This window comes from Suillus subaureus, assembly GCF_016647635.1.
Source record: "Suillus subaureus strain MN1 chromosome Unknown BJ212scaffold_88, whole genome shotgun sequence".
Taxonomy (NCBI): Eukaryota; Fungi; Basidiomycota; class Agaricomycetes; order Boletales; family Suillaceae; genus Suillus; species Suillus subaureus.
In genome coordinates, this window is record NW_024538644.1 from 20,979 (window position 1) to 47,489 (window position 26,511).

The 26,511-nt window shown below is 48.5% G+C and overlaps 3 protein-coding genes and 1 non-coding gene across 4 annotated transcripts; 3 read left to right on the top strand and 1 right to left on the bottom strand.

Moving 5' to 3' along the window:
• Window positions 1-3,979: 3,979 nt before the first annotated feature.
• On the top strand, window positions 3,980-4,135 carry BJ212DRAFT_1286288 (uncharacterized protein; the record flags this gene model as incomplete). The annotated part of the gene is made up of 1 exon (XM_041331931.1): window positions 3,980-4,135. The coding sequence occupies one exon, from the start codon at window positions 3,980-3,982 to the stop codon at window positions 4,133-4,135; it is 156 nt and encodes a 51-aa protein (XP_041186147.1).
• A 15,134-nt stretch (window positions 4,136-19,269) lies between these two features.
• On the bottom strand, window positions 19,270-19,947 carry BJ212DRAFT_1044562 (uncharacterized protein). Its single transcript, XM_041328922.1, has 3 exons — window positions 19,875-19,947; window positions 19,556-19,748; window positions 19,270-19,485 (listed from the first exon to the last, which is right to left on the bottom strand). The coding sequence occupies exons 2-3, from the start codon at window positions 19,653-19,655 to the stop codon at window positions 19,325-19,327; spliced, it is 261 nt and encodes an 86-aa protein (XP_041186148.1). The 5' UTR covers window positions 19,656-19,748; window positions 19,875-19,947; the 3' UTR covers window positions 19,270-19,324.
• Window positions 19,948-23,439: 3,492 nt separating this feature from the next.
• BJ212DRAFT_1286293 (uncharacterized protein) lies at window positions 23,440-23,712 on the top strand (the record flags this gene model as incomplete). The annotated part of the gene is made up of 1 exon (XM_041331932.1): window positions 23,440-23,712. A coding segment is annotated over one exon (273 nt), but the record flags the coding sequence as incomplete, so codon positions are not given.
• A 623-nt stretch (window positions 23,713-24,335) lies between these two features.
• BJ212DRAFT_t132 lies at window positions 24,336-24,419 on the top strand. Its single transcript has one exon. It is a non-coding gene; the product is annotated as a tRNA-Ala (tRNA).
• The last annotated feature ends 2,092 nt before the right edge of the window (window positions 24,420-26,511 follow it).

Genomic DNA, 26,511 nt, shown 5'->3' on the forward strand with positions numbered 1-26,511 from the left:
CTTTGCAACACTTGTCTACCAACTTGCCAGCAATTTTCCCAGTATCTGGAAGGATGTCAACAGAACCATCCAGGATAACCCTGCTCTTCTAGACCCTGATAAGTCTCTTTGTGATCAGGTGGAGGCATTGTTCATCCAACCTCTCCAGAGGCTTCAATTGAGACTGCGTGGGTGTTCGCCTTTGGTATTTGTTGTTGACACTCTTGATGAATGCACATCTGAAACCGAGCTTGTTGATCTCATACTTTACCTTGCACAGGCTCTTCATGAACCTGATCTCCCCATGGTCCACATTCTACTTATGGGTTGCTCAGAATTGCATATCTGTAAAGCCTTTCAGAATGTCGAAGTGCACTTGCAGGTGTGTGAGATACCCATGAAAACTTCGGGGAAGAGTGCTGCTGCCACCATCTAGTTAGATGGTGTAGATGTTGACAAAGACATCTATATTTTCTTGCATCATTCCTTCACAGAGCTACAAAGTCACCATCCTGATTTTCCCCAGCCATCAAGGGATGAGCTTGAGCGGCTGGCCAGCCAAGTGGGCAGATGTTTCATTGTGGCATCTACAATGATGAAGTTTATTGATGATGGAGACAGTGATCCACGTGAGCAGCTTCAAGTCATGCTGGATCTAGCAAGTGAATTGCTACCAGGAACAGAGGTGTACAAGTTGTACAACTGTATCCTCTCTACATGTGCTGACCCCAAGTGGGCATACCAGCACTTGTCCATCATCGCTGCCCTCGCAGATCCTCTGCCAATTTCACAACTTTCAAAACTTCTTGGCCCTGGTCTAGGCAGGGACATTGAGACAACACTGGTGCAGCTACAGTCTGTCATGGATATCCCTACTGATGGCAATCTCCCCATGAATATCTATCACTTGTCTGTTTGTGACTATGTTTCCGACCCCTTAAACTGCAACCTTTCTCAAGTACATGGCATCCCATCACCCCACTCCCTACTCACTCACTCCTCTTTCCACTTGATGATGAAAGAGATTCTGGAATGTTTGGCCCTGTTGGATCTGCTTTTGGACTTGAAGAAGCACAGCCGATCTATGAAATCTCAAGATCCCAAAAGGTTAAAAGAACCATTATCCTTCCTCATGCAGCCACCAGAGCCACTGTCAGTTCTTGTTGCTCTGCTATGGCTTCAAGGGGATTGTAGTCCGGATTTAGAATCCTGGCTAGGGACACAGGACAGGTGTGCCTGGCTGCAAACTCCAAGAGGGACAACCTGGCTGTGCACCATGGGTGTGGAGAACTGGCTGCAGACACAGGGGCACAACTGGCTACAGACTCAGGGGAGAAAGGACTGGTTGCAGATCTGGGCTGGGAAACGCTGGTTGTGGTCCTTGGGTGGCAGTATTTGGCTACTGACCAAGGGTGGGAATGACTGGCTGCAGACCCAGGAGGGCAATGCCTCGCTGCAAACACAGGGGGGAAGGAAATGGTTGGAAACCTTGTTGGGACAAACTTGGCTGGGGAGCCAGGGTGGGAAAGACTGGCTGGAAACCAAAGGCAGACGATACTGGCAGCTGAAGAAAGATGGCTGGCTGTTGGAGGACTTTGTACAGGCCCCAAGCATTTGACTTCGTGCACCAAAGAAGGACTGGTCATCGTTGAACCAGGTCTGGCTGCATCACAATGATCACAAGCAGAGGATGAACTGGCTGCGAACCCCTGATGGGCTGGATTGGCTGCAGTTTCCAGAGGGGGAGACTTGGCTGCAGACCCCCGAGTCGGGCAGCCAATACTGGCTGCTGACAAAGTTGGGGAAGGAGTGGTTGGAAACCATTGGAGGAAACACATGGCTGGGGACACTGGGAGGGCGAGACTGGCTGCAAACACTTTATGGGAAAGACTGGCTGTGGACTCGTAGTGTGAAAAAGTGGCTGAAGACCCAGGGTGGGCAAGATTGGCTGGAAACCAAGTGTGGGCTGGACTGGTTGAAGACACAGAATGGGCGAGACTGGTTACAAGAGTGGCTGGAAATGCTGGACGGGCGAGACTGGCTGCAGACTAAAGGTGGGAGAGCCTGGCTGCAGACCCAGAGCGGGTGTGACTGGCTGTAAACACCCTATGGTGAAGCATGGCAGTCAACTCCTGCAGCTTTTGTCTGGGTGACAATGGAAGAATTCTCAAGCACACTGGAGATGATTGGTGAGTCTGGATTTTGCCCAGAATCATCTTTGCTGCCAGCTTTCCAAGCAATCCAGCAATTCAAGAGCTTACCAGACCTCTTGATGCTTTCAGTGTTTGTCGCATTTAGGCACCAGGATCATTCCATGCCTGCATTGCCAGAATCTCACCTTTCACTAGACAGGGAGATTATTCATGCTATGAATACCTTTGTGACTTTTGCAAACAAAGCACTGGAATGAAGTCAATCAGCTTCAGATGCTCTCAAGTATGCATGTCAAAACTGGGCTATTCATCTCTCATGCCCTCCAAATCCATGGGATGAGACACTCAACTACATATTCAAAATTTTCTGGAATCATCATCTCCTCTCCTGGCTCAAAAGGCAGTGGTGTTTGAAGGGCCTGCACTCTTGCCTTGTTGTGTTATATGCTGTGCAGACACTTGCAAAGGTGTGTACTTTGGCCTTACCCAACTTCTTAAACACTAATGTTTTACTTTATGACACACCTTTTACTTACAATCAACCTGGACGCATTATTTACAGCTGAATGAAATCTTGCTGGCCATCTTCAAAATGTCGACAAAGGAAGTACGAGCTCCCTCCAACATGTGGACACAGTCATCAGCCTCATGGCACATCCCCTCAATCATTCCTCTTCCACTACCCTTACCACCAACTTGCTTAGCAATCCACAATGCCAGTGTCTCAAATGCTGGCATACCTGCAAAACGCAGATTAGATGAGCTTCGGATTAACAGCGATCATCAAAACAAATCCATCGCTCATAGCTCATCAAAATGCCCAAAACAAGACCAGCAGGACTTGCAAATTGGCATGCTACCCACTCCAATGGATTTCCATTTCTTGTAAATAAATGGTACACACTTGCAGAGACAGTAAATGGAGAAGTACTCCACATCACTGATGAGGTCTTGAAGCCCATCTGCTTTTGACATCGTAATTGAAATACATCTCCAGTTCTGACTTTCAGATGTTTGAACAAAAGGTAGCGAGTTTGAGGTAAGAATGAATGCAAGTGTGATCGGCAGGATCCAAATAGTTAAGCCCAGCAGCATGAAAGTGCAAGTGCCATTTTTACATAGAATCTAAGGTTGACTCGGGCAGTGAGTCGGTGTTTGGTCTTGAAGCTTGAATTACATTGATGTGTTACAGTGCAGTAGCAGATGAGACAAAGGAAAGGAGATGCATATTGAGGACTAAAGAATATTTGGTTCGATGAATCCTTGGCTGAGTAAGGATCCAATGGTGTGTTGTCCATGCTCTCTTCATGGCACTTACCATCCACCATTGTGGCATGTTCTGGCTGCTCAGTACTATGGTAACCTCTGCTTCATTTCACAATGCACTGGATCTGTTCATCAACTACTTATTCTACACACACGAAACACACACACAGATCTCAGCCACTTGTAAGGTAGACCTTGCGTGCTTTCAGCAAACCTCATGTGATAAAGCATGATAAAACGTGACAAAAGCACTGATTGTGTATAGGAAAGGTAACAGGATCAGTTTGAGAAAATCAGAGATGGATAAGTTGTAGAGAATAGCTCTAGCTACAAATCATCCATTGCCGATTGTTTATTCATGTTGTGTTTCAAGAGAAGATGTTCAATCTTTAGTCTACAAAGCTAATCAAGGTTCCACTGAGTCCAAATTTGCTGCCAGACATGCCGTTAGTGACATCTAGAGGTCCCTTCCACCCTCTTCACTGCCAGGATGCCCAAGCATTCATCAAAGGTGCGCTTGGCCCTTGAAGACCTCAGACATTATGCAAAGAAAAGGAAGGTTTCAGTCCAGGTTGACAAGGATGCACAGGTTCACAACGAGATCATGGCACTTTATGGACACTTATCACAGAGGCTTAAATGGGAAGCAAGCTGCTTGGGCAGCGAAAAGGTATCATGGACATCATGTCCTTCCTGATTCAATCCTGAGTGAGCTTGATGCAGCAAAGATACTATAAGTAAATTTTGTTTAGTATTTACCTAGTATGCATTATCTACATAGTGTTATGATCAAACTAGTACGCCACCTGCAAGTACAGTATCTTCGCGGTATTAATGTTCATAATAGGAACTTTGACCGAACTTCTCGGTCTTGAAGGGACTACCCGTCCGGCCAACGTACATGTCACACCTTGGTCACAGCACGTGAGGTTTGCTGAAAGCGCGCAAGGTCTACCTTACTAATATATATATTGTCGATTTGTTACATATTTAAGCTCAGTTTTAGCCATCATCGCGGTATCGGCCCGGGTGGACTTCAGAAGTTCAACTGTTCCAGTCGTCAGAGTGTTATCGGTACGAGAGCCATGCTGTGCGTGTATGTGTTACTATGCTCACTGCATACGAACTGGGATCAGAGCAGGTAAATCGTGCAAGACGGTCCATGATCAAAATCCTCAGACATATTTAAACTTGACCCTTGTAATCCCCATGTATAATATCTTGTGGGTGCCTGTGCCAGCAGGGGTGCATCGATTTATCGCTCTGCGGGAAGGTATCCTCATGCGGCGGCCGACCTTCTAATCCACGCACCTGGACATCCCCGCTGAGTGTCAGTACTTATATCTCCTGGCATGTCCCTTATGCGCCTTACTCACCAGGTTCATGATGACGCCCACCCTTTTTACGCCCATCCAAGTGGGTCGCATGAGAATCAGCCACCGTATCGTCCTCGCCCCCCTCACCCGCCTTCGCGCCTACCCCACCCACGTCCCCGGGCCCCATGCAGCCACCTACTACGCACAACGTGCATCCGTCCCGGGAACACTCCTCGTCTCCGAAGCGACCTCCATCTCCCAAGCTGCTGGTGGGAGGGAGTTCGTCCCAGGGATCTATACCCAGGAACAGGTAGAAGGATGGAAAAAGGTGACCGATGCCGTGCATGAGAAGGGTAGTTTTATATTTTGCCAACTGAGGGCATTTGGGAGAGCTGCAGTCCCGGATGTCCTTGCCAAGGAGAATAACTCCCCGCTTGTATCTGCCTCTCCTATTCCGCTTTCCACCCGCCCTACTGCAGTCCCGCGCGCACTCACAGAATCAGAGATAAATTCATATATTGCCAGCTTCGCCACTGGTGCCAGGAACGCCATCGCAGCGGGCTTCGATGGCGTCGAAATCCATGGTGCAAACGGATACCTTATCGATCAGTTCTTGCAAGAGGTGAGCAATATACGGGAGGATGGATGGGGTGGGAGTATCGAGAAGCGAGCAAGATTTGCGATAGAGATTGTGGATGCGCTTGTAAAAGAAATCGGTGCTGAGAGGGTCAGCATTAGATTGAGTCCGTGGAGTCCGTTTCAAGGTGCGTTCTGTATCTGTTCCTCATTTTATGTTAGACCGACCTTTATGCAGACATGGGCCTCCCCGATCCAAAACCACAATTCTCCTACCTCGTAAACCAGCTCAGGAAGTACGACCTCGCTTACCTCCACGTCACCGAGCCACGTGTCGGCGGAAACATCGATGTGGACGCACCACTGCAGAGTAGCAACAATTTCCTGCGTGAGATATGGTGCAAGGAGGGCAAGAACAGCGTGTTTATCAGTGCGGGTGGGTACACACGACAGACCGCGATCGAGACAACGCAGGAGCACGGGGGAATGATAGCATTTGGCAGGTTGTATATTCCGAATGTGAGTCCTTACGTGTCTCCGTGTTCGTTCTTCGTCCATTCTCTTTGTCTATGCGTACTGACAACTTTCCCTTCCTGCGCCTGGGTCGATCTCCCTCGTATTCCGCTTCGATCACTACTTACTCTCCACGCTCTTCCAATAGCCTGACCTCCCTGCCCGACTTATATACGACCTGCCGCTTGCTAAGCCCGACCGTGCAACATTCTACCTCGCTGGAGATCTTACTGAGAAAGGATACACTGATTTTCCGGCGGTAAATATACCAACAGAGCGGAAGTTGTGAAAGCTAAGATGGCGAAGGTGAGCGTCTCTGAATCGCCAAGATCTACTGTCACGCTGCCACTGGGTGGAGATTCATGCGGGGGCGTGGAATGCAAACAAATCGAATTGCGGAGGTCCCCAAACTGTGGTGCGAAGTTCGAATGTACGAAGACTATGATTACAGAGCGAAAACTACAGCATCCATGATCGAAAGAAAAATACAGATCCTGTGTGGAGTAAAACTGATTATACAGGAAAGTCGTGCCAGCGACCAGCGAGAGTGTGACGTGCTACAAAGATGTGCGTGGATGGGGTACATAGACTTGATGGTGGGAGTGCGTGAACCTTGGGGAAATGATGATTCAACATAGGGCTCGACAGTGGTCTCATTAGCAAGTTGTTGGCGGGCCGAGCGCCAGTAAAGCAGGTCCAGAAACAATTGATACAATTTCAGAACACGGACGATCTTGGTCTCACATTGAGCTCCTGTTGAAAACCTCCTGCACCCGAGGTCACAAGTGGACGAATGCGGAAGTTGGCTGGGAGTTCGACTAATTGTGAGGTGGAAGTGTTCAGTTTGCCAGTCAACAGACGAAGAATCTGTTCCCGTGAATTGGCTTCGCCACTCTCGTCCAATGCCTCGATGCCAATCAGAGTGGACGTGTTAGTCGCGTGTAGAGGAGAGACAGATGGTTGTACATTTGCGATCTCATTGGAAACGGAGTTGAACACCTTCAAGGGTCTGAGAAACACAGAGAATGCGTCAATTGCATCAGAAACAGACGGTAGGTTAGACGCCAATGAGTTGCTGGATACTGGTAACGGAGGCATACAAACGGGAATTGAAGGGTCATTCATGTCGGGAAGCCGACCAAGACAATGAATGGGCTGATTGAGAAAAATATGGCTTGGATAAATGCGCTGCACCTTACCAGTTTTTACACCAACACTCGAGTAGACCGCGGGCATTATGAAAGCCTTGGATGATCTTATGCACTGTCTGGATGGGGGGGGTCGTCGTCGTCTTATCATTTTCGCCAGCAAGATCGTAACGGCTATGAGCCATTACCCCGCGCCTTCTCTCGTGATTGATGGAGTCTTCTTCGCCGAGACCCGTTAAGTAACAGTTAAATGTCAATTCTGCTTCGTCAGAATCTTCAACTACAAATGAAAGCAAAGCCTCCGAGAGAGGGCGACCAGCAATATTGGTAAACAACAGGAAAGAATGAACAAAAAGCTATACCTTAGTTACGCGAGCATTCAGTAACTCTAGCACGCGCAGCAACCTCTTGGTATCTGTCAGTAGAGCAAGAAGGTGATGGGTGATAGTCCTGGATTGTATTCGAGGTACCCCGGTGTGGTTCCTCGTAGAAGTGAGAAATGGAGTCTTTAAGCACTGAAACAAACAACGGACGGTGAAAGACGGGAAGAAACAAGCGCAGCCCATGATAAACTTGATGACACAATCATCTGGCGAGGCGTCTTAGAGTGCGGAGATAGGCAACAGTGAGACCAGCAACGCGGTTCTGCATCTTGATACGATAACGTCAATATAGTCTAGCTTGACATGTTTAACTAAGTCGAAATTGCCATAAGCCTCAAAATTATCGTGCGAGGCAGCTGAGCCATTTAGAGAAGGCGACATCGTGACCATAGACTGGGGTGACTGGAGATGCGAAGGTGGGGCGGGGTTGGTTTGCGGAGGGAGGACGACTTATAGCAGGGAATAGCCCGAGGGTCCGAGGAGGCATAGGCTGTGACGGGGGAGGAGAACCATAATCTTCTTGATGACAGCGGAAGGAAGATCAGAAGGTACGGTGAGAAACTGTCGAATTGTATGATGCTCTTTGTGAGAGAGAAGAGAAAAAACGTACCAAAGAGCCTGCAAGGAGATGCAGTAGGTTGCTTGGGAATGCGTTGGCCCTTCGCCCTTTGGTGGCGGTTTAGACTTGGGAGGCTTTGGAGATTGTGGGGAAGCCGCTGTGAAGCTGTAGTTGTGACGCAATGCACGTTTACAATATATTCAAGAAAATGTGTTGCGAACTTACCTTCACAAGCGCCTTCAAGCGAAACCCACAGGCACCTCCACGAAAGCTGGACCAGAATCCTTGTCACCAGGTCTGAATCGCAGACCCAGTAGCGAATGCTGATGGCGTTCAAGTCATCGGTGGACAGACAGACAAAATCCATGATAACGCACCGCCAGAAATTTGAAAGACACACGATATGGGTTCATGGTACCATACATCTACCAGAAGACCATGACTTGTTCAACGGACGGCTCACTGCGGGTATGGAACTTGAAGAGTGGCAAACAAATAGGAGACTGGCAGGGAGGTGGCAATGTAGCATTGAAGTCTTAATAGTGTTGTCCCCAGACGGAAGAAAAGTGGTTAGCGGGAGTGAGGCCTTGAGGATGGTGCACTAAGGTTGTGGGACACCGAAACAGGCAAAGTCATCGCAAAATGTATTGGACATACACAGCCAGTGCATTCTCTCTACTGGAGTCGAGATGGTCGGCGAGTCTTGAGCGGATCCAAAGATACAATTAATCGGATCCCGCCCATACTGTGCAGCGGCCGCCAAAGGAGTAAGAGCAGTGGAAGCCGAGAAACGGGCTCGGACGTCGCGTCATCAAGATCATTGTACAGCCACCAATTTTGTTATGACTAGGCACAGCCACGGCACCTAGAGCCTGTCTTTTCTTACCACTCGTCGAGTTACCCGATTCTTCTATTCGTGCAGTAGTAATGTTCTCAGATGAGCTCAAGGCATTCCGTCGACTAGGATTCCGACACGTTTGTCCTGGCGTTTTCAATTATTCTGTAGAGTACTGACTTTTCTTTGGTTTCGTTTGTGCCGACGTGTCCTTGACGCGACCCCACATGTGTCGACCATTCTCGGTTCCTACAGTTTCTACTCCAAATTCTCAACTTCGCCTCCGTCATTGCATCTGGCCTCATGCTATGGAAAGGCCTCGGCCTGATCCTGAACACAGAGTCTCCAATTGTCGTTGTCCTCAGGTGTGTATGATCCTAGGTATTCAACTTGAAACCTCCGTTTCTCCCCACCCTAAACTGGATCCTGCGTATTAATCTATCCTACATCTACAGTGGTTCGATGGAACCAGCATTTTACCGTGGCGACCTTCTTTTCCTCGCCAACCCCCCAGGCCAACGCTACCACACAGGCGATATCACAGTATACAGGATCCCTGGCGCCGAAATACCCATCGTGCACCGCGTCTTGGAGACCCGAGACGTCGTCATTCCATTTGACAATTCTACGGAGAACCGCATCCTCAACAACAGGTGAGTTGCCGTATGTCGTTCGTTGCGGGGGTCAAGTTAATGGCTGACCACAACTTACCCCGCCCCAGACTCGCAAAGCTCAAGCTCCCACCAGGGGAACACCAACTGATGCTCACGAAAGGCGATAACAATCACGTCGATGACATTGACCTCTACCAGGGCCTTGAGTGGCTCGATCGAAGACACATCATTGGCAAGGTTCGCGGGTATGTATTGTCATATTGTTTCCATTCTGTTCCTTCAAGTTCCAAGGCAAAACTTGCGCAGCTCGACACGTCTCCTTTTCCATTCTATCTTCTAGCTACACCTCCAATTCACTCACACTTCACCCCCAGATTCCTTCCATACATTGGCTACGTGACGATCGCCATGGTAAGCTCCTTTCACCGTCCCAGTTGAACATGCGCGCGCCACTTGGTAGCGCGTCTTTCATAGATCTCTCGTTCATGCCCAATAACGCTGATCATGCCATATAGAATGATTTCCCGCAACTTAAATACGCGCTTCTCGGAGGTCTTGGGCTATTAGCTGTCATACAACGGGAGTAGAATTCCCTGTGGAGAGAGGGCCTTTACGCAGATTCGTGTTACTTCTTTCATGTAAGGTGACCCCGCGCGCATGCGCGTATGAATGGCAACAGTGACCCCGATTGGCGACGTTCAACGTCATGGATGTTTGATTCCCCAAGGAGGGTGATACACCTCGAACACGCGTCTCCAAGGTCAACGAACCTTGCCCCAATATTGGGAGGTAAGTCACGACGGTTCGTGTCCTGCCTGTCGCTTGCGAAATAGTGGATGACACGATGGCATTGTCAACAGCTATTGGCAACGTAATGGCGCCGGCGCCAGTCCTCGACTCGCTTATTCTGGCATGTCTTGTGTCCATCGAACTAGTCTTTTTATTTCATTTTGTGTTGGAAAATGTCTGCTAATCCTACTTATTCTACTGTCAATGCCTGATGTGATGTCGTACTACAGACGTTCATCTTGACCAGCCTTAGTCAAGTGGTAAGCGTGACAGGACAGAAATCTGCTGCAGGTTAGAAATCTTGGACAGTACTCTTTTTGGACGGCGGGAGTAGTTGGGGAGTAGTCCCAGTTACGGGACAAAATGAATATGCCATCTGGCTCGTGAGGTGCGTCAGTTGGCTCAGGCAGCCAGATGCATCTGCCAGGAAAAAAGTGATAATAGTGCACGTTCAGTGCTAGCACACGTGGTAGCATAATGTTCCGCAGTGGGCGGAGCTCTAGGTATCGAGCTCTTCGAAACACTACACTTAGGAATCGTCAGTCAATGCACTTCATACGCCGGTATTATTCTTCCAACCCCTGGCAGTCCCGTGGTGGATGTCTACAACTTGACACAAATTCGCCCATTCCGCACTTGTTGCACTGAGCAGACGTCCCTCTTGCTGATCTACCACCCAAAATTCCTCGATCGCCGAAACCTTTAGCTTGGTAAGTGTCGTGAGCTTTACTCATCTCGTGCATTACTTGATCTTCCCCTTCATTTCGGTTGCCCTTGACATATCAAGACAACGAGCCAACAAATCTGAACACTGGATCAAATGATCCCTGCCTCTTTACAAGCATCGGAACAATTTGCACCATTTGGGTACTACCCATCCCGATAATTCATTCTGGTACTATGCTCCCCTCAATGCGGGTGAGATTCCGGGAGAGCCACCTTCGTAACGAATGAGGATTCTCAATTTTGCGGATCTAACCACTGGGACGCGAGTCACGCCGGAATCGAATCAAATCGATTTGTGTGGAGCTGAGTTGGTAAAAACTCACTTGAGCTTGCTCGTGAGGCTCATTACGAGTTTCATTGCTCTACGACGGATTCCGACCGACAGAAATGACAACAATGCCTGTATGTCAGGTCATAGGTGAACGGCAAATAGGACCTATGATATATAACCACTGAATATTGTAGGTTACGTCATTTCAAGGTATGAGCATACTCCTTCAAGCCTGTGCGGGACCCCGAGGAGCCCATCTTTTTAGTTCCAACGGTTATTCTTTCTCTGACACTGTCTGTCAACGTCTAACCTTCCAACACTGCGCCCGCTGCTCACTCCTCTGAATATCCATGTACGTTCCGATTCAGTCCAATACCTTCGTTCGACAAAAACTCATCTGTTTTCGTGTAGTCCAGTTTCTAACTTATCAAAGTACCCACTGTTCACACCATTACTTGTACCTTTGGGTTTCAGGGAACCGAAAAGTTTCCGACGAATAACAGGGGACGGTAGACTCCTTCCTTTTCGTATAACACATGCTCTCGGACGCTCTTCGACGACTCAGCAATTCGCTTGGTGGTGCGAAGCGAAGTCAGCTGAGGGTAAGCACATCTCCAATGAGAAAAGATAAAGTCAATCCCGGTTTAGTAAGTTAACTTGTTCTAAGGTATGACTCATTGTGCGGCCCACACTTGTGCTACTTACAGTACTACATACGGCATGCCACGGCGCTACCAGTGATTCATGTGCATGAGAGCCAGCTGAGGTCAAATTCAAAGCGGTTCACGAGAGGTTCCCGATCAGAAACCAACACAGCCCTCCAAAGTAAGATTTATCTCGCTTATTTAAAGTTCCAACTTGGCACGGCTGTTCGAAACAGCTGTGCCAAATATGGGCGCTATCAAGAAGCCCTTGGGAAGGTCCTTTTGTGATTCACCATCAGATGTATCGAAGGATGTATTAGTCTGGATAGTGTGTGATTACAATAGGTGATGTATCACAATTTAGGCTTATAGTTCTCTTTAGATGCATCAATATGGCATTGTGGGGTGTGCAAAGCTGATTCAATACAGCTAGTGTGGGTACCATGAATTCTTTGAGGTTGTTCGAAAAAACCAAAGAAAATCCTACTGGTAACAGGGTAGCAGAAATCGGTCCAGGACCGACACAATGGCGGCTGACTGTGACCTCAGATGGGTTTTACGAAGCCGATTCGATACAGTTAGTGTGGACACCTTGAATTCTTTGGGATTGCTCGAAGAAACCAAGTAACTGGCAACAAGATACTAGAAACAGGTCCAGGACCGACTCAACGGCGGCAGCACTACGTCGCACATATAAAATCTAGTCAGTGCATGTATGGATACAAACCAGAGTTCTTTCAGCGTCGCGACTTTTATCTTGAACACTCTTCCTGCCTGGATCGCGCGTCTAGTGTCATGTCCAGGAGCACAGTTGGCCACGGACCAGCACAATATGGTTGCTTCTGATCGTCCCGTTGATGGGGGATCGGTGACCGTCAATGCTGGCGATGAATGTGATCTGTCTCTGAAGAAAATCTTCATACCTGACATACTCGCAAGATGGCCATTTCCCCGTCGTCTCAATCAGCACTACTCCAAAGTCGGTGCTGAATCATCTGCTTGGCTTGAAAGCTTGAAAGTCTTCAGCCCCAAAGCACAACAAGCCTTCGATGTCTGCAACTTCAGTAAGACATGACTCATAACAAGCCTGTTGATGTACTCACGCTTCCGTCAGATATTCTTGGATGTTTATCCTACCCAGATGCGTGCGAAGGTGATCCCTAGAAGTATACCAGTCAACAACTTACTGATGAGTCGGATCCATACAGAACATGCTCGCAGCGCTTGTGATGTCATGAATCTTTTTTATGTTATAGATGAATATTCAGATGTCTCGGAAGAGGGCGAGGTCCGTCAACAGAAGGACGTCGTCATGGATGCCCTGCGCCACCCTTACAAGCCACGTCCCAAAGGAGAGTGGGTCGGTGGAGAGGTCGCTCGCCAGTGGGTGATTTGCTATCTGACATTCAACGTAGGGATTTAACTATCACACCGACAGATTTTGGGAACGTACTATATGTAACGCTAGTGGTCAACCGCAGAAGCGGTTCATCGCAGCAATGGATGAATATCTAGAGGGCGTAGTGCAGCAGGCCATTGACCGAAGCAGACATCACATTCGTGACATCCAAAGTTATTTCAACGTGCGCCGCAGAACGGTTGGAGTACGGCCTTCGTTCGCCATCGTGGAGCTGGGTCTCAATATCCCGGATGAAGTAATTTCGCACCCAAGAATTGAGGATATGGTAGTGGCATCCGTTGACATGGTCATTGTCGCTAATGTCAGTGTCTTTCTATGGACATCGCGAATGACACTCATCAAATTTGCATGATATTACAGGACATCGCATCCTACAATCTAGAGCAAGCGCGTGGGGATGCCATCCACAATGTAGTAACAATTGTTATGCACGAGTTTAACACGGATGTCAACGGCGCTATGCTCTGGGTGAGGGATTACCATACAAAACTCGAGAAGACGTACTTCGAGGCCTTGGCAGCCATTCCGAAATGGGGGGAGCCGACCGACTGGCAGGTTAGGGAGTACTGCGATGGCTTGGGAAAGTTTGTGCGCGCCAATTTTGATTGGTGCTTCGAGAGTGGGAGGTACTTTGGCAGCGATGGTCTGAAAGTTCAAGAGAGAAGGTGGATTTTGCCGATGCCAAAAGACCACTTAAGGAAAGGCCGTGAAGACATTGGACCTGTACTTGTTGGTGTGACCCATTGAACGACTCGTTTCTTCGACTATGTTACGTTCTCAGCCTTGTTGCCCGTCTCATGTATGACTATCGCCTTCATGATTCATTCTGTGAGATATCTCTTATATATGAAAACCCGCATGTACTTCAAATGGTGGCTGTGCCCTTGAACATGGGTCGCCGGTGCAAAGAATTTGTTGCTGTCTGGTATGTAAATATATCTCATTCAGCTGATCTGCTTCTGAGTCCACGTGCATCCCTGATTCCTCAGTATCTTGCAGGCCAAAGATAATCGCACTCTGCTCTTAGCTTCATCGGCATCCTTCAATAACATGGCCTCCCAAAGCATTATTCCTATCCCTGCAGACTCACCGTTTTCATTAGCCAATATCCCCTTTGGCATATTCTCCACCCAATCGCAGGTCCAGCACCTCATGTCCAACAATTAGTCGGTGCTGATTATGCCCTGCAGCCCCACCCCCGTCTTGGTGTAGCTATCGGGGAACAAATCCTCGACCTCAAAGTCCTCGCGCTTGAGGGGATATTCATGGATTGTGAAGTAACGTTTCCGAGTGATGTCCTCATGCATGTAATCGAATCCCACTTTCGTGATTTTCCTTTCATGTTTATTCCACTCAATGTGCATAATGCAGACGACCCTTAATGCCTTCGCCGCTCTTGGGAGGCCCATTACATCCGGCGTACGTGCATACATTCAGTCACTCTTGTCCCAATCCTCTTCTCCCCTACACTCGAGCCCTTCCCTTCTTGAGCGTTGCACTGTAAAGCAAATAGAAGCGGTGATGCACCTCCCTTTTGATATTGGTGATTTCACGGATTTCACGAGTTCTAAGACAGTAAGTGTTGAATATGTAGATGTGATTTTTACATTCGGGACGGATAGCCTGATGTGTGCGATACAGCATGCAAAAAATACGCACTCGGGACATGGACATGAGGGCGTTGATGCTGACATGTATGTCCCACACATCTCTTCATTCACCCTTCTCCAAACTATCGAATCTAATTCATATATATCAAACAGGTTCAATCCTCCTCGTGCAGCCTCAGGTCGCGTATCTACCATCCTTCCCTCCGGTATACCTATTGTACGACCAGTGGGTCATCTCCCGACTAGTGCGTCCCCAGAAAGGTCGTATTCTGGGCCCCTCGAAGACAGAGCCCTCGACGACCTTTCCCCAGACACTCCCGTCGAATCAAGGACACTCGCTCGAACAACAGGATTCTCGCTCGCACCCACAAACGAACTTGATTTCGAGCTCGAACTTGCATTTTTCATTAGCGTCCCGACAAAGCACTTTGAACGCGTGCCAGTGGAGAAAACGGAGAAACATATATTTGGAGTTGTGTTGCTGAATGATTGGAGTGGTGCGTTATTTTTCCGTCTTCTTTCAATTTCCTTTGGTGTCACTGGCGGGCGTATGCATAGGCTAACTATGTACATGAACAGCGCGAGATATACAAATCCCGGAAACCCTCCCCTTCGGAGCATTTAACGCAAAGAATTTTGCAAGCACCATCAGTCCGTGGGTGGTCACCCTCGATGCGCTGGAACCGTTCAAGATTGCACATGACATACGGAGGGTTCCATCGTACCTTGTGGATAAGGGAGATGCGACTTATGATATCTCGGTCAGCACGAGGGTGATTCCAGGTGGATCGGTAGAAAGGGAGATGGGGGTGGCGAGATCGTGCTTGAGGAACTCGTATTGGACGTTTCGGCAGATGGTGCGTCGTATTTTTATTTCCTCTGTTGTGGGGTGTAGTAATCCCAAATGGGATCTTTGCAGCTCGCCTTCCATACACTCTCAGGATGCCGCATGCGTACTGGGGATTTGATAGGAACGGGGACGTTATCTGGAGAGGTCTGTCTCTCTGCAATATCCGACGTACCTTCGCTCATTCTCCCACAGGACACAACTTCCCTCTGTTCCCTTGTCGAGCAGCGCAAGCACTTCCCTAACCGAATGTTCTTACAAGATAGAGATGAAGTTGTATTCACAGCTTGGTGCGGGTCTCCCAAAGGAGGAGTAGGGTTTGGAGAGTGTCGTGGGGTAGTGCTGCCTGCGGGATTGTAACATAAATACACGGCATGCTGACGAGACATAAAGCGGCAAGAGACCACCACTATCGATGATCACTCATGGCGAAGGCGAGATACACAAAGTCATACAAACTGTTGAAACGGACCGAGGGGCTCGCAGCCCAGAGAAAGCGAGTAAGGCCCAAGCAGGCTAAGATGAAGACATCGGTGAGACTGGATTTTTAATACAACCGAGAAGTGCTGCCCGAGGTACTATATCCTTGCTTGAATTATATCCCTTCGGTTTACAATGCGACTCTCCTGTTTTGCACGGCTTGTTAACTGGTGACCTGCAGCAGCCGCTTCCCCTCCTTGGCATGGTTGTACAGAAGGCTAGTGCGCAAATCGTGTAATATCACAGCGATGTTCACTGGTGGTTGGCAGACACCTGTCATTTGGTGTTTGTAGCGATCATGCACATCATGGATCAGGAGCTGTGGTCTCCACTTCTCCTGGCATCTAATACCTGGCGCATGCTGAAATAGGCCACCGTACCGAGAGTCGGATCGAAGGTGTAATCCTTTTCCTTTGTTTTCGGTGTGTGACATATCTCCAGGTTGCCTGAAGTCTGCACTGGTCAGCATCTCACTACATTATCAAACTGGGACCATGTTCGTTTCAGTTTCGTTGCTCAAGGCCATCCAAATCATGTAGAGATGATGATGATCGATTCATTTCAATATCATAAGTCATCTTGGCGTCAAGAAGTCGTATCACGTATTGACGCACGTACAGGCAGTTTTCAGCAGAATAAACCTCTACAGTACGAAGTGCTTGGTTACGGTGCAATTCCACAGGCAGCCTGAGTGACTATGCACTTGGACTCGACCCTTTCCGCTTAGTGAGCGCTTAGACTCTGATTGTCGTGTAATCTAATTATAGCCTCGATAGGAAACATCCTGGGCCAAGAGACTGCACTCACACAACGACTTCTGGATCCTGGGTCTCTCGGACCATGTATTCCCCATATGATAAATGGGTCTAACTCATCGTGAGAACATCATCAAAGGGTGCATAGGTATAGTACTACAGTGCCTTCCAATTACTACTCGACTCCCATTCAATGCTCCCTGGACATCTTTGACATGCAAACTAGGTCGACCACACTTCATATATCTCAATGAGCTCAGAATCTATAGCAGAGGGTGTTCATGAGTTCAGCTCATGGACGCCAAATAACAACCCACAGGGAGGGAACGTTGACCTACTCACATTCCGGCAGGCTCCACAGGCCTTTGTACCTGTCCTAATCACTGAACGTGACAGGCACTTGGACTCGGAGGCACTCCGCTACACAGATAGCAGATCTCAGCCTGAAGCAGCAGCAGAACCAAAGTTAGATGTAGATGCAAGAAACGCGGATATCGAGATCAACAGCGAGGATCGTGACTTGAGGGAGAATATGTAAGAGCTGGATCACACTGGACTTGTAATCGGATTAATGTTAGGCATCTGCTCATTACAGTCTTGCGAAAGCCCCACTACGTCTCTATGACTGCGAATATGAGGTTTTGAAGGATCAACAGACATACCTTCGGGAGACAGGCCATACCATTCCACCTTACCTTGTGGTTTCGCAAGTGTGGGGAAAAATTAAACACCAGTTGATCTTGCCCACTGTCGAATGGCCCATTGCTATTTCAGACCCCGCAAAGTGGGACGTGATCCTGGTTTGCTGCAAGGCAGATAAGAGGGTTAAATGGATGTGGATGGACGCCATCTGCATCAATCAAAGCGATACCCCAGAGGCAGACGAAGAAAAGGCTGTTGAGATTCCAAAAATGAACCACTACTACCGTGGCGCCATAGCCTGCCTCGTGGTGCCTAACGACTACTTGAATTTTCCGTTGGCACACGCACAACTCGTGGACCTCTCGTGCAATATCATGGATGCCAATGCCTCTGTGCAAGACAATGCACTGAGGATCTGGGAAAGCATCGCAGTGCTTGACGCTGTCATCGGAGATGAATGGTTCTGGAGAGTGTGGACATACCAGGAATTGCTGTTGCCAAAAAAAACACATCCTCCCCGATGGACAAGAACTGCGCATCGATCTATTACGACGCTTGCTGGATTGGTACCACAAAATATTGCGGAACGGCTCTCTCAAAAAACCACAAGGAGGAACCGATTACGACTTCATCCATCCAGGCAAGGAATTGGTCATTTCTGCCCCACGCAATTGGCAAACCCGAAACCTGCGTGTTCAGATGAAGGAGGAACTCGAGCAGAACGGACATGTGGACTTGATTAGCCTCATCTGGCAAACCAGTCACAAACAATCTATGCACCATGTGGACCGCCTGTTGGGGATCTATGGGCTGCTCAGCGACGAAGAGAAAGTGACAATTAATCCATCTGAAGCCTCTGACCGCAGTTCGAGCACTGCAGGGCTTGAATCTATGTGGGCGCGCATGATAGCAAAAGCTATAATGTCAGGAAGAGTATGGCCATTGCTACATGACTCTCCGGAGCCCGATGCAGTGGAAGGGAAACACTGGATGCCCCATATCACAGCCCCTACTCTCTGGAACGAACGGTTTCCCGGGGCTGCTCTCGCGGGGCTCTACCCGGAAACCATACACCACCACAACCGGGAGGATATGAAGATAACTAACAACGGATTGCACATCGCGGTGCGGTTTGTAGGATGCGTGTTGGGGACAAACATCAACATCGGGGATGGGGGAGGAGAGATGAACAATATCATCGCATGTACCTGGTTTCTGACGGCCAACGGTTGCAACACGGATCCGATTATACAACAACTCAAGCATGGCCTTGCAACATCAGACATGGTCGCCTCGGAAGGGATTGAAGGTTCTCAAGAAGCACTTTCTGCTGCACTTCATGCGAGTTCCTTATACCAATGTTTCGAATTCATGGAGGAGATGGACTTCGCGCGAAAGTTGACGTATGGTTATGAGATTACAGGGTGGAATAAGAGAGTTCTGTGCTTCCAAATTGAAGGCCACATGACACCATTTGTCGTCTTGGCATGGATCCATTGCAGCAGCCCTCCAAAAATAGGGGATTGTTGGATCGTGGATGTCACCTCGGAACCAGCACAGACTGTTCGTCGTTGGATTGTGGTGAATAGAGTGGGCCCAAAAACCTTTAGAAAGATCGGTACAGCACGCGCTTGGCAACCTATCGGTGCTGCCTTAAATCAGAGTTCGGTGCCTATCATCCTCGACTAGTAGTTGTCTTACTGGTTTTTTAGGCGTACTATTATCACAGTTGCCCTGTTGTCAAGAACGAGACTTTAAATCACTGGTACACAATCTACATAATGACATACCAGTAATTTCAATGTCCATAGGTCATTGACATAAAATGCAAGAACTTGCAGTACTTTTGTGGGCGGCAGGATAATTCGTGTGCGCAGGATACTCGGCCCGGAACAAAAGCACGCACTGCAAGCTCGGGACCATGTTTTTGACCTATGATCGTTCCGCGCTCCGCATGGTCTGTGAGCAGCCGTAAGCATACAGTCTGAGACCCGCACGTACAGAACTCGCTAGACTGCAAAGTACTCACTTGCTTGTGTGCAGCGGTGGCCGATGATCTGTTGTGCAGTAGCTGTCCCAGCTATCACTGCGGCAGACATCGTAGTGGTGAGTGAGATGAATCTCATCATTGCAATTCAAGAGAGGGCTAAGGCCTAATGTGTTTTTCTTATCGAATCAAAAGCTCTTCAGTTTTATACATGGATACATGCATATCCTGTGCTCTGGGCTGGAACGGATGTCAGCGCTTCGTGGCAGTCTGTTTCAGGCGTCATACCGAATGGTTATGATACAGATTTATGATCGAGAACTTGAGCTGGCAAAACTCCCAACGGTTAGGAACCACTCACTGGCATTTAAAACTGAGGCCAGCATATGACTCGGCGTCAAGCATATATGTTTGCATATCAAAATGAAAGGATGGTACCTTTGTTTCGAACTTGCGACCGTTAGATTGGCGTAATTGAACCAGTGCTACCGCTGCGCTGCTGATTGATATTTTGTGAATCGTAATGCCGCAGAGGCGGTTCAGTCGAAAATTAGTTCCTCGCAACCTAGGTTAATAAACTGCAGCCTGTAAGAAATTAGCACAGCAGAATGGTGAGTCTTACTAGTCTGTCACTGCCAGGTGTCCATGGCAAATGGGAGAAAGCAACAGAAGATAAGGTTGACGCAACAATCACAACCTTCTACTGTACGTCTGCAAGCGGGGTGTAACGAGACACGAGTGGAGGAACTGTTTTTGTCTTCACTACTTGCCTCCGTGCCACGACCACTATTGAATCGTCTTCGAAATTCTCGTCGTACTCATTTTAATTTCCCACCCTCCTCTCCATTTTCTTCTATTGCACTCGATTCCAGTGCTTCGAATAAGCACCGCAAGGACACCTATGGTCCAGTCACAACGAGGCGGCACTATTCCTCTGTGCAGATCATCCCTCTGTTTCAGATGAGGCACTGCGCGTGCTCGCCCGAAACCTCGTTCGGTCTCGTCATAGTATTTACCTCCAGTGTTTGTCTAGTACATTGACGACTATCTCTTTCCTTGATCATGTCTAAGTGAACATCAAAAATACAAACAAGATGAGACTGGACGTAGCTCAAGGAGAAAAGGAAATAGACATCATGTTTACGCAAGGGGAGTCGCAACCCAAGCGAAAACCTCTTGTCTCCCTTTCGCAATCTCACCCTTCTGACCCAAACTTGAGTACGCAACTCGAAGACGCTCCGTGGCCAGCTCATCTAGCAACTCCGAGTTCTTCGGTGCACTAGTATTCGATAGAGACCTCAGGTTCACATTTTGTGCTATCCGACGAGTACACTGTTTTTATAAGAATTGCATTTATGTTCAACTCAGCAAGCAACCCATGCGAGAGAGAAAAACGCACGAGTTTCACACCAAACCACGCTCGCACAGTAATCCCGAGAGGCGTGGAGTCTTGCAAAAGCTGTTCTGAATCGTCAGCATCGGTCATGTCGACGACGGTGAGGAACATCTTGATGGCGAGGGAAAAGTCTTCAGAGGTGTAGGCTGTTTCAGCGGCTTGGAGAACGTAGAAGGGGTTCTGGGGCATTAGGAGCAGAACATGTGAGAGTGCCTGGAAGGAGTGATCGTATCTTTGTGCGCAAACAAAATGAATGAGAAGTGTGATGGTATTATAGAATGGAGACGCACTGGTTACATAACGCATAAATGTCTGCGAGTTCTAGCCACCCTTCGACATCCGTGTAGAACGTGTCCAATAATTGCACGAGTTCGTTCACAGCCTTTTCTATCTTTCCTGTTCTTCTCAAGACCGATATTCGTCGTTTCCAGATCGCCTGTAGTGAGAGTAAGCCCACAAAAGACACGTATATGGAAGCACGCACGACATTGGCGGAGTCGGCTTCAAGTATGTCGGCGTAGTATTTAAGAGCTGTTTCTGGAGGCTCTGTAGCCTCCATTCGGATACCTATGAGACAGTCGACGCGTGGTGAGTTGGGGAATTTGTCGGCAATAAGCTGAAGGCATTGCTATATAGAAATATTTGGGTTTGAGCTTAGCGTGAGGTGGGTGGAACAATGGAAAAGGACATACATCTGCTATGTCAAGTCGTCCGACGTCTATTGAGGCCAATGCGAATTGTTCTAGGGATGTCCAGCCTGCAGGAACTCCGCAATGACTTGAGTTCAAATAACAGGCGTGGACGACTGCGAAATGACTTGCCGTCGTCTCCCAACTGTTTGAAACTGCTTTTCTGAAGCACTAGAAGTCCATTGCGAAATATATCTTGCGAAGCGCGCATGTTGTTAGCACGGTACGTAGCTAATCGCTCCAAGGTCGACTGTAAACTCATGGTATAGGAAAGACCAGGCAGTGTTACGTAAATTCTAGATTCGTCGTCAGTACCGATCATCTAATTTCGGAGTTATCCCCTTGATAAGTTTTATATGTTCAATACTATACTTTCAGGCCTCCTGACATCACCATGGCGGACTTGCGGTTGGTGAAAAACCACTTTGTTTTATTAAACCATCGACAACAGTTGGGGAGTGGAAGGACCTCATTTATGTCAAGACCCGCTTCAAGTTTAATGACCAGGTCGACCGTACGAAGTCCAACCGGAGAGGTGCCACGGTATCAGACCGTTCGAGTCCACCCGTCGACCATGGGTCCATTCACACTGTCGTATCCAACACACTCCCTGACAGTAGCATGTTAGCATAGGTACGGGAACTACGGGTACGGTGCAGAGATGTGCTACCTGTGACGAGGTGCACATTGAATAAGTGGACCCACCAACCGGGGTTGATTCGATATCTCGAGACAATATGCGCACGTGAAGACGGTGCGATCAGGTGAGGGCGAATCATTTGTCTTGAAGATTCTGAGGTGTCTGAAAACGGAGCCTCTACTAGGAACGGGTTCAGTGAAATACCATTTGATTCGATATCACGATCGGAAATTATGCGCGTTCGTTCGATGCTCGAGCGCTCATAGGATCTTTTAAACATGTGCGTATTATCATAGGCTTCCTTGATTACAAAAATAAAACGAACTCATTAGATCATTTCCTAGTATATCGAAGCGTCGTCATTTCTCATATTAGAGGCTCTGATAATTTTGTGACCAACGAGTCCTTTTTGCTTCAGGTCAGGCAGGGGATGTTGTTAGTGGAAGTGATGCTCCCCCCCGGAGACTCCTCACGGCTGAAGATTACTCCACGCTTGGCTGACTTGCCCGAAGAACGCATTGCTTGTAATGATCAAGCTAACTCCTCTTCCTCACGCATGCTCCCGACTGACCTTGTCCATAATTTCCAATGTCTACCAACACGTGGCAATAGCGGATGGTTCGAACTTGAGCGATCAATTCTTTTAGGAGCGTGGCGATTTTCAGGTTTGGCTTGATCATCTCGCCGTATTACTGTTGAGCTGGCTGATCCTTGTCGTAGGTAAGCGTTTGCGGGCTCCGATTTCCTTCTTAGAGCAGCATATCCTCATTGTGCCGTGCTGTTGCAGTGGTGCATCTCGATTGGGTGTCAGATAACAAGCCAAGTACGAGATACTATAAGTTGTTGGACACTTATCAGACGCACATTCAACGTCGATTAAGATATTGGAATTTCACTCCCATCTTATGCCAGCCCGCATTACATTATGATGCTGGAAGCTCTCACCAGGAATGCCAACTATGCCACTGTTGATTCTGGAGCAACGCTTTGCCTGTTGTGAAGTGAGTTTTGGCAGTGTTATACAAGATATTAGAGGCTGATGTAGATCGTTCACTCAACATTGCCTGTGTGCTGACTAACTTGGTTCGAGAATATAGGCCGATTGTGTCGTCCCGACGAGGTAGCCAGGTAACAATTGTCATTGGCAGCATGGAGGTAATCAACCCATGCCTTGAGCTTCCTCCGACAATGACTCATTTACCAGGCAGCCGCAGACATCATGGATAAAGAGGGTGGATCACTGGTAGATCGGCCTCGGTCCATTGCCGCGGCTGAGATGCTCTCAAATGGAATGTGTATCACCATGGCTCGTTTCGGAGAACGCTTCCGGCGCCTCCGAAAAGCAGTACATTCTCATTTACGTCCAAAGGCGGCAGAGGCATACCAAGATATGCAGCGCGAGAACGCGATGAACTTTATATTGGATGTGAATGACCAGACGAACTGCCAGAAGCCCTCCTGTTGTTCATCCTGAGCAAGACTAACAGTTAGCTTCTCACCTCCTACATCTGATATTATCTGCTGAAGTCTCCTAAGTATATGGTCGTGGCAAACACTCGTATGGAACGTGGCCTGGTGAGGTATCATGACACATTCCCAGACAGGCCAGTGGCGCACCTTAGAGACGTCTCCCGAAAAACGTGTGTGATCAAGAGTGCGATATACGCCTTGCAAACCCTACTTGGTGATGGAGCAGTGGTGAATTCGAATGGGTATCTGCCAGCTGATTTGTTTACAGAATCCGCTGTGCAAAGGATTTATCGCTGTTACGTCGTTTGGCAATCAGTCTGGGTTAACATCCTACCAAGCATGCTGTGGTGCAGTAGCACAAGTTAAATCACAATCATGCTCAGAAAGTCATGTGCTCTGGAGTGATCGCTTTTCTTTGGTCTACGCAAGGGAGTGAGACCCGCCATACTGGAAAGTTTGCTAAAGCAAATGGACAAGTGAGCGTAGCGTTCCTCGCCTTGACACTTCTCGCAGTGACGGTGCCTCGACGTACGAGACAGGGATGACCGACCAGCGGTATGCAAGGTGGAGTAGGGGCACGTGTAAATTTACCGGTTTCCAATTGTTTTGTACCTCGGTGATTACGTAGGGCATATGGTGTAGCTGGTTATCACATCCGCTTAGCATGGCGCTGACTGCGGGGGGTCTCCGGTTCGAGTCCGGATTTGTCCACTGTTTTTGCCAGACCTGACTCATCGCTTCTTTCATCCCGGGTCGGGGACAGAAGGTTCAAACATCGACCCTGGGTGCTTGTGCCTTGTCCGTTACTATCCAGGAGATAGTATTACTTCAAGGGTTACCCAATCGTGAACATTAATGCATACAAGTTTGCCGAGAGCCAATAATACGATAGTCGTGTGCAAGTTGGATCTCGTGAGCTGGCATCTGTGGGGCCCTGTAGGTTCTCCAGAGAGTTGGATGATTTTGTCCGTTGAATCCTTCGCCACATGTCATATTGAATGACAGAAACCCCTGCATGACGCGGAAGGAATTCACTGTAAACGGATGATGTACGTGGATTACATGCTCGGCATTTCGTGGCTCCACCAGCGAATTTCCCTCAACGTAGCCGGCCACTAGGGAGCTGGGAAATGCTCTTATTTAGAAGGTTGATAAGAGGTGGGCGCTTAAACCCATTGCACACGTGCGTTCTCTGAAGGGCCAATAAGGTTGCTCAAAATCAGTCATGCGAGGGATTCGACAGGGCTGCCCGTGATTATAAGCACGTTGTATAGGCAGTCTTACAGGCTAAGGTGATGCTGTCCATCCGTTACGGGGTCCAGAATGCCAGCCAATCACCGCTTGACAAACGTGTCGCATGTCGTTCATAAGCCCTTGCGGATGCGAATATGAACTGCCATATGCATTTCTTCCGACCCATTGCGATTGCACCTCTCAAAGGTCCAGCAAAAATGGACATGTACGCTGAAAGCACTCCACGCAGGGGAAAGCGCTTGCGTTCAGCCTCAGGCGCCGCTGTTATAGCTCCGCAGTCAGACAATCGACACTCTAGCCCGATTTCCAGCGATGACCAAGCTGAAGATGACGCTTACGATACTCCCCCAGCACCACAACTCAAACGTCGCGGTCGCAAACCTGGGGCGCTTTCACGCGCAGCACGTGAAGCTCAACGGAAGATTAATCACTCCCTCATTGAAAAAGCCAGGCGCACCAAAATTAACGATGCCCTGGCCGCATTGAGAGTGCTTGTGCCTGCGGAATACAAGCGAGTCAATGAAACTGCAGAGGCCAGCGATGAGGATGAAGACGACGAACCTAAGAAGGGAAAAGGAAAATCGAAGGCAGGAGAAAAGGAATTCAAACTTGAGATCCTGGTGCGGACAGTGGCGTACCTTCAGGACCTAACAGAGAAGGTGAAGCGCCTCGAGGAAGATGGGTGCAAGCAGTGCATTCACCAATCTTCTTCCGACACCAGAGGGTCCAAGCGAAGGAAACAGGACGTTGAACAAGAAGATGGTACAAGGACTGAAGTGGAGGACTCTTCCCCTCGCTTGCCATCCATTTCTACCTGGCTTCCACATTCATCGCAAGAACGGACTCAGAGAGCCCTGACTTCGTCCAAGTCACCATCCACCCGGCCAGTTCCGAGCTCCTCAAAGTCTCCATCACAGCAGCTCCCAACACCTCCAACTTCTGCAACATTCACGGCCTCCTCCGTCTTCGGAGTCCCACCTGTTCTGACCCTCCCTTCTCCGAGTACACTCCTTCCGCAATCGGGGACACAGATTCAACCTTGTTTTTCGGGTTTTGTTCCACGACGGAGTCCCAGTGATACAGCATCATCCTCGCCAGTGTACACTCCAGAGGATGAAACTGCTGCGTCGCTATTGTTGCGCATCAGTGCCTCCACGCTCGTGACCTCACCACAACTGTCACCAAAGCCGGCGTCCCCGTCGAGTTCAACGAACGAGTCACGAACAGGACATCCACGGGAGGAGCCTGTCCAAGCACTGACACCAAGCCATCTATTGGGTTTTACGGCGGGAAAGTGAAAACAGGCTGTGATCGGATGTCATTGAAAGACGCACCTCCGAGTCGATCAGACGATTTTCACCCTTCTTGATGTCTTGTATATGTCTTGTAGCTTATGGTTTTGCTCGTACTTCAGTTATAAGGACTGTTAGTATATGTAACATCACCTTTTGTAAAACATTGTACTATATTTCGGAATCGGAGGTGTGCTAGAACGGCGTTGTTCAGTGTTTGTAATAATACTTACTCGTTCTCTACTACGTCCGGTTTT